This window comes from Branchiostoma belcheri, unplaced genomic scaffold (genome assembly GCF_001625305.1).
Source record: "Branchiostoma belcheri isolate BF01 breed outbred unplaced genomic scaffold, Haploidv18h27 scaffold4, whole genome shotgun sequence".
Classification (NCBI taxonomy): Eukaryota; Metazoa; Chordata; class Leptocardii; order Amphioxiformes; family Branchiostomatidae; genus Branchiostoma; species Branchiostoma belcheri.
In genome coordinates, this window is record NW_017804020.1 from 4,301,356 (window position 1) to 4,309,808 (window position 8,453).

The 8,453-nt window shown below is 40.2% G+C and overlaps 1 protein-coding gene across 4 annotated transcripts in view; it reads left to right on the plus strand.

The window, feature by feature from the left end:
• Positions 1–8,453, plus strand: part of LOC109477152 (FYVE, RhoGEF and PH domain-containing protein 4-like) — a 47,340-nt gene that overhangs the window by 25,662 nt on the left and 13,225 nt on the right. For all 4 annotated transcript variants that reach the window (XM_019778209.1, XM_019778210.1, XM_019778212.1 and 1 more), the window contains 12 exons: positions 2,118–2,234; positions 2,639–2,772; positions 3,213–3,372; positions 3,938–4,076; positions 4,515–4,720; positions 5,527–5,613; positions 5,891–5,967; positions 6,280–6,310; positions 6,558–6,635; positions 6,796–6,930; positions 7,228–7,374; positions 7,730–7,864. In XM_019778209.1, coding sequence (XP_019633768.1) covers positions 2,118–2,234; positions 2,639–2,772; positions 3,213–3,372; positions 3,938–4,076; positions 4,515–4,720; positions 5,527–5,613; positions 5,891–5,967; positions 6,280–6,310; positions 6,558–6,635; positions 6,796–6,930; positions 7,228–7,374; positions 7,730–7,864 — 1,446 coding nt within the window. The remainder of the gene's footprint in view (positions 1–2,117; positions 2,235–2,638; positions 2,773–3,212; positions 3,373–3,937; positions 4,077–4,514; positions 4,721–5,526; positions 5,614–5,890; positions 5,968–6,279; positions 6,311–6,557; positions 6,636–6,795; positions 6,931–7,227; positions 7,375–7,729; positions 7,865–8,453) is intronic.

An 8,453-nucleotide genomic window follows, 5' to 3' on the forward strand; every position in this document is an offset into this window, starting at 1 on the left:
ATATTCTTCATTCTTCAATATTCACAAAACACTGGGCACTTTTTGGTTTGGAAATTGAATACTATATTCACTTAATGTTCACGGTAGCAAAAGTTCACGGTATGAAGAAAAATGGATAATATATTCACGGAACTATATATTCACGGTGGCAACAGGTGAAGGAAAAAGAAGTCCAGGAATTATTTGTTTACTATAATGGTAAGTTCACGGTACAGAAGTGACAGTGAAAACAGTGAACATAACAGTACAGTACATGTAACTGGAAAAATCAGGAATTACAGTATTTCAATAACCTGAATCAATTCGTAACGTGGCAGTCAAATATTTTGTATCTGTAATTTTTCAAGTCATGAGAGATTGTAGTAAAAAACCCACAGACACAGTGTACGTGTAGATGGTTGTATGCCCTTCCAACTGATATTGTAAAACATAGATATCAATGCAACAGATTGTGTAAAGTGCCCAGCGTCTAGATTTAAGACCTATTGGCACTTTTGTATTGTTATCCTTAATGTTCATTATAATTTTTTGTCTTCATATGTTTTGCACTCATTTTATTTATTTTATCCTGTTTTGTTTTGTTTTATTTTGTTTATTTCTAACCAGTGGGTAAATTGACTTATTTCACAGTCAGAACAGGATGAGACACAGTCAGAACAGGATGAGATAGAAAAAGAACAGGCTGAGAATAAGAAAGACCAGGGGGAGGAGAATGAGAAAGGACCAGGGCGGAGGAGGAATGAAAAAGAACAGGAGATTCCAAAGGAACAGGAAGAACAGGAACAGGCAGAACCCGTGAAGGAAGATAAAATAAATCCCCCAATCCAGCGTCGCCAGAAAACATGGAAAAAACGGCGCACTACGATTAGAAGACGTGTTACGCAGGCATGTTTGGGTGACAAAATGTTCAGACTTGGTGAATGGTGTAAGGTTCTGACAAATGAAGGGTAGACAAGGGTACAAAATGTATTTTATCGACCATTTCAAATTACACGCTGCAATAAAAATTTCTACACTATGACACTTCTGCTGTTCTTTTCCACATTTAAAATTTCTCTTTTTCTAATAAAACTTACCACAACCAATGCCAAAGCTCAACAGACAAACATTTTTCCTGTTCTATATCCATTAACGTTACCTCACATCCATGCAATATGCCACCCTGGTACTGTAAACTTAGTCTACATTTCATGTATGATAGTGATGTGCAGTTTCTGCCAGAATTGCTAGGTGGCACCATTTTCACTGCCATGCACTAATACCTTTACAGAAGAGTAGGATGCACAAGGACAGTGCCAGTGTTCGTGTTTTGCGGAACAGGAGTTTTCAGCGCCAGTCATGGCGCAGGCGTTCCTGTCGTAGAAACGACAATCCAAAAAGCCGTCTCAAAAGGCATGTGACTGTGTGAACTGTGGAGTCAAATCAAACAAATCCTGAATGATCAAAGACACTTGAAAATCAGACATGGAATTGAGTAGCTAGTAGAAAGATATTTGCTCAAATTGATTGTCTAACTTCTAGAACCCCTTTCCAAATTTTGTATCATTCGTGAATCAAATTTTCTCAATGATGTATAATTGATAACAGAGTAATACAATATTGTATGTCTGTGATTCAAATTCAAGATAAAATTTTGAAATCAAACCATGACCCTGTCTGTACCTTCAGAAAACTATGCAATTCTCTTGTCCTCAGTCTTCTGTCCATGACTGCTGCACTTTGGCTTTTTAATTACCTCTACACATACACACACTGTGAATCTGCTTTGTAAACGCTTCAGGACTAATCTGTCATTTCATGCATTGTACAGAGCTTTGTTCTTATGCTTTTTCTGACCTGGAACAACATATCTCAGGCTACTACAATACAATTCCTTGGTTCTCTGATTTAAAAAATTGGAAACAGGGTCTGACAGAATAGTCTTTACTTTTAAATTGGAACACAGTTTCAAGCAGAAAATATAGTCAGTTTTCCACTCAGTCCCTATCATTACAAAGTCATTTGAATTACATGTACTTTTAGAATGAGAACCAAGGGATAATTTGATGTGGCATTGGGGATTTACTAAGAGCGCAGGACTTAAAAGTAATTCCAGTGCTTCCCTGTAATCTTTTCAGAGGCTTGTTGCACGCGAACCAGAAGAGGAACCTCCAAGGTCGCCCATCCACAAGGTCGCGTATGAAATGTTGACCTCTGAGAGGTCATATGTCTCAAAGCTCCACCTGCTGGACCAGGTAGGACATTCTCTTACCGTTATTGACATTTTGACAGAGTGAAGGTCATACCATGATGTAAAAAGTCAGATCGTTAATCAGATTGTTACAGATACGATTGCAAACTTTTTCTTAATTGTATACAATGTGTATATTATGTATTATTATAGTATGCCATATTTGAAAGTCCTATCATGGAATACAGCAGATTTATAAATTGTCCCACAAAATTTGATGAATGATCTAAATTATATCTGTAACAATCAGAAAACAATTATAAAACTAAGAGTTATACAATAAGAAGTTATGAGCTAATGCGGATGCCAGCTGAAAGCTTCTCATAGCTTGAACATTCGTTGTGCGTACTAGTTTAACTCCTTCATTTAAAGTGCGGAAGACTTAAACATACTGTTTTCTCATTCCAGGTGTTCTGTAAGAAGCTTGAGGAAGCAAACATCCCGGCAGACGTTGTCCGCGGGATTTTCTCCCACGTGAAGCCGATTTACCAGTTCCACCACGACTTCCTGCTGCCTCAGCTGGAGGATAGGATGAAGGAATGGTCAGTAGAGGGGGGGTCTGGATTACAGGCTAGCAATGTGTAGAACCTGTTAGGGACTAGATCTAAGGCAGGGAGTTATTTTCTGAAACTTCTGCTGCTGTTTTCTTGGTCAGAATAGTCAGTAGAGGTTTGGTACTTTCAACTACATGAACTCAAGGAATACAAAATGTATAAGCTAGGATTCTAAGTGCAATGTAGGCTGCCATTTCCCTACACTTTTGTGACTTTCTTGGACAGAATGGGTCTTTACATGTCAACTATAGAAGAAGAACTAGAACCAGTATGGGATACATATAGGACATGTCAAGTTTTCTATCTTTAAGTGAGTGAAAACGGACTCTTTGAAATTCAACTATTGGCCGCAAGAATTTCAATAAGCTGACTCCATATTCATATACGTGTAAATGAGTTGAATTCAATTTTCCTCCTCCCTCCCACAGGGCTGAAGACAAGAATAAGAAGATTGGAGATCTGATGAAGAACTTCGCCCCCTTCCTGAAGCTGTACGGGGAGTACATCAAGAACTTTGACGTGTCCATGAACCTGGTCAACTCCTGGATGGGCAAGCCTAAGTTTGCCGCTGTAGTAGAGGACATACAGGTGGGTACTCTGCTTTTCTACAGAAGACAACATGATCCTCATTAACCGCAATCCCCTAGAACAACAGACTTGCCGATACTGTAATTTAGATAAGATAGAAGATGAGCATCATTTTGCAGTAGAATGTAGTCTGTACAATTGTGAGAGAATTGAACTTTATAGATAATTGATAACATCGATGTTTCCCCACTTTAGTAATACAGACAAGTTCACTTTTCTAAAGAACTTAGACAAACCTCTAATCCCTAAACAAGTATGCTAATTAAATTTTCACTATCACAGAGAAACAAAGAGAATTAGTAATAATAAAAAAAATTATAATAAAACATATACAGTGCTGTAGTGCTAGTACTAGCTTGATCATGTATATTTGTTTGTATGCAGAAGCGACTCCTTTGTACTTAACCCATGGCCAGTAGGGTATTTTTGTACAATAGAGGTATTCATTCATTCATTCATTAACCTGAGTTCACACACAGTAAGTAAACACATTGAATTTTCAAATGTCCTACTGCTGCAGTAGAATTCAGAATAAACTGTCTTACGTTTCTTCATCCTCATCCAGATGACAGAAGAATGTGGAAACCTGACCCTACAGCACCACATGTTGGAGCCGGTACAGAGGGTGCCTCGCTACGAACTCCTGCTCAGGGACTACCTAAAGAAACTACCAGAAGACTCTGAAGACAGGCCAGACACAGAAAGTAAGTTTTTAAAAATCAAGTCTTCCACGTTGTCTCTAAGATGAAGACTAAAAACTCATGGCTCAAAATCTTAAGTGTGTTGTCTTGGGAGAATAACACTCCAGGACCTGTATCTTTGAATGAAAGTTCATCTGTGTTGGTAGAATCCATAGTTGCAAAGTTTAAGCTTGGATCCAACACAAAAGGGAACTCACAGTTGAGGGAGGCATTTACATCAGGGCCCATCAACCCTCTCTGAACCGTGGCGGTGGTAGATTCCGTCTTCCTGCCACTTTTGCTGCACTCCTGACGTCATCTCTCTTCCGACTTTGGAAAAGTCAGTGATTGCATCAAACATCTCATGAATGTTGACGAGCTCGACCAAAAATTTATAATGATATGTTTCCTTTTGTGTTAGAACTTAGCTTTAACTTTGCAACTCCTGTATCTCATCTTCAGAGGCCCTTGAGTTGATCTCCAAGGCAGCGCAACATTCCAACGAGGCGATGAAGAAGATTGAGAAGTTCCACAAGCTGCTGGAGATCCACGAGCAGCTGAACGGGGAGGTGGACGTGGTCAGCCCCACACGGGAGTTCCTGCTGGAGGGCAGGATCACCAAGATCTCAGCCAAGAACGGGGAACATCAGGACAGATACCTCTTCCTGGTGAGGGTACAATCTAGTAGCATTCTCAAGCAGTGTACAAAATACTTTTTTGAACCAGTTTGCCCAGTGGGCAACCTACATGTATGTCCAAAATTAGGTTGCCCATCAGAATTTTAAGGTGCCCCACCTATAAGTTACTACTTTGCTCAAAGTAAGTAATGTCACATAAATAAGCCTTTGACAATATTTCTAACAGCCTTTAGTTAACTGATACTAGTGATAGCCATTAATACCTAAAATTAAAAAGCATCTGCCGGATACAGTGGTACAAGCCAAGTGGGCATGATTTGGGGGGGGGGACATTCTTAACATTCATGTAGCACACTGGGCTACCTAGGTTCAAAAATAGGTTGCCCCAAGTAAAACCTGGTTGCCCGGGGCAACTGGGCAACCAGGTATTTTGCACGCTGTCAAGCAAGGTTGAACTGTAATTTCCGAAACAGAAATCACACCTGGGTCCAGATTTTCAACTGCTCTTCTTTGTAAAGTAATGAACGATCAGAGCTCTCCCCAAGCAATGAAGCAAGGGTGCTCCCCCTCTTCCAAAAACCTCTCCCAAAATCTAAGGTTTTCCCTTAGTATTTTCATGTAAATTTGCTGATTTTTCATTAACCGATTTGGGAGCAATTTCTGGGGAGATGCCTTCACTTCTGTGACATCACATTATGAAGATGACACACGATCTGGTGAGCAGTGGGTGATAAGTTGCAAACAGGACAACTATCTTTAAGTTCCTGTTGGGAAGAATATGTTTAACTGTGATGATGCTGTGCTAATGTTGAATGTTTCATCGATCTTTTCTCCAGTTTAACGACATGCTGCTGTGCTGTAATCCCAGTCTGGTGGGGAACAGGTTCAAGATCAAGAGGAAAATGGATGTAGATGGCATGACGGTAGGAAACTTGGAATGGCTCATTGACAAATATTCTCTACATGACATGTCTTGTAAACTGTCAGGTTCTGATCTGGAAAACGCCAAAGCGCCACATACATTGTAGATTTGGTCAGTTTATGGGATTCTGATTTGTCTTTCATTTGGTTGTGCGCCGGTACAGTATACGTTGTATCCTACAGCCAGACACTTGATAGTTCATACCAATCTATTGTTACTTGTAATGGTTGTGCAACTAGATTAATCCTCTTAAAATTTCTGGTGATGCCCTTCCACAGGTGAGCAAAGGCAACAACCCAAAGGAGGATACATTTGTGGTACAGGCCAGACAATGGGCTCTGGAGCTGTATGCAAGGTGAGGGAACAATCTGTGGGGTCAATACTGAACTGACCTAATATAGTATACTGATAGCAACTTTTAACTCCCTAGCGCTTTTATATTATCATTGAAAATGCCTACCTATTCAGACTTACTGTCTGCAAGAAGATATGTCAATAAAGTTTCAAAGTGAATTTTTGTGGGGGCTTATTAAAAGCTTATTTGAGATGATAATGTCTGATTGTCACTAAACAAAATATTGTTTCTGATGATTTTAACTCTAAGTATTTTCTGACTGTAATTATTATGATTGACTAAATGTATGTACATCTATTTTCTTCATCATAGTACACAAGAAGAAAGAGATGCATGGCACAAGGTAGGTAACAGTAGAAGGCTTTGTACATATTCATCTACCCTCTAAGAGGTGTGGAATGTAAAATACCAGAGATTCTATAAATGTAACTGTTATTATTGTATTATACAATGTCGCATGTGCATCATAATACAGTCAAGTAGCATTACTTTGCAACATACACATAGAAACATCATTAAATCCTAATCTGCATTTCAAGTTAGCTGTCAAACAGTATTGTATATATAATATTATTATTTTGTTCTTCCAGGCCATTCAGGATGCCATAGATCGTTTCCAGCTGATCAAAGGGCAGATCAAGAGAGAGGATGACCAAAACTTACCAGAGGTACAGTCATTATAGCCTTAGTGTTAGTTCCTCCTGTGTCTAATCTTGTGTAGCTTCCATGTCCAGAGGTACAATAACATATTTTTAAACTATTTCTTTGTGGAACAGACAACTTTCAAGAAAACTGTTGATCAAAATAATGTCTTCCTGCCCACTCCAGGAGGTTTGTGCGAGTGAGTTGGGGAAGAGAGCGATACTGTGGGTCAAGGATAATGAGGTGACGATGTGCATGAGATGTTCCCAGGCCTTCAACGCCATCAGTAGGAGAAGACACCACTGTAGGGCCTGCGGATGGGTGAGAGCTTTTTTCTGTCACTTAGACACAACACACCAACTTATGATACTGGTTCTTACACATTTCAAAGTAAAGGTTAAGAAAGAGGCTAACATACTGTATTGTCGTAATCCCGGAGACATGTATACATTGTACACTCATCAGATACTAGTATCCAAGTGTTCAAGACAGTCTTAAGCAGGCCTCAACAATACTGTCTTAGGATACCTGGTAGAATCATGATAGCTAATGTTAGTACTACTTACAACTGCTGTGCAATGAGGTTTAATTGGTTTGTGTTTTCCTGTACAATTGTAGGTTGTGTGCCATAAGTGTTCTAACTACCGAGCAAAGCTGGAGTACAGTGGGAAGATGGAGAGGGTCTGTAAACACTGTCTTTTCATCCTGAAGAGGGTTCGACAACCCAGCCTGGAGGAGGAGGAGAAATCAAAAGGGGTTCTAGAGGTGAGGGGAATCTCCTTACCTTACCTTAACACCCAAGTTCATCCCAAGCCTAGATTTTTCAGGCACATCAAGCTGTCCTTTTCTACCTAGTGCAATGTTGTGCCTGTGGTATTGCTGATGGAAGAGTGAGTGTCACTGAATGAGTGAGTTTTGAATGTTTCCTCACAGATCCATTCATCATAGTGAATGAATGAATGTATTGAATGAATGAATGGTTGAATGAATGAATGAATGAATGAATGAATGAATGAATGAATGAATGAATGAATGAATGAATAAACGAGTGAATGAATGAATGTCAGGAATGACTGAAGGAAAGAGAGAATGAATGAATAACTGTTGAATGTCCCCCCAGCTCCATGCAGCAGAGGCAGGTGGTGAGATGTCAGGTTACCTCCACATGTTGGACAGTGACAGAAGACGGTGGAACAGACACTGGTTTGCCCTGTCTGCTGACGGGATGGTTCTGTATGTCTACAAGGCACATCAGGTGAGCAGGACCTAGCCTGTCTTCATGTCTGTCATTATGTTTACCAAAGGAAAACACATTGCGTTGCTACCACTGGACGAAATAGGTACGGATACACCCATATCCAGGCCGTTATTTCGCCGCATCCTACAAGGATACAGGCAAATACCGGCAGATACGGTTCGCATTTGTTACGGATGCGAAATTTCGCATCCCTGAATCCGGACTGTTTTGGATGCGGACAAATCCGAAAATCGTATTTTTCGCAGATGCGATGGCGGCTTTTGTAGGAAACTTTTTGCATCCTTTAGGTGAACCACGCTAAAACGTCGGAATTTTGTTGGATCCTAACCAAATCCGGCCGCTGATTCCCTGTATTTACGACGCATACGTGTGGACGATATTCGAATTTTCCAGATTCCAACAAATCCGATACATGAATCCGTCCGTATTTGCTGCGAATGTGCAGATACGAAATCAGGATTTTCCCGTATCCCTCACGAATCCGAAACCTGAATCCGTCCGTATTTGCTGCGAATGTGCAGATACGAAATCAGGATTTTCCCGTATCCCTCACGAATCCGAAACCTGAATCCCCCCGTATTTGCTG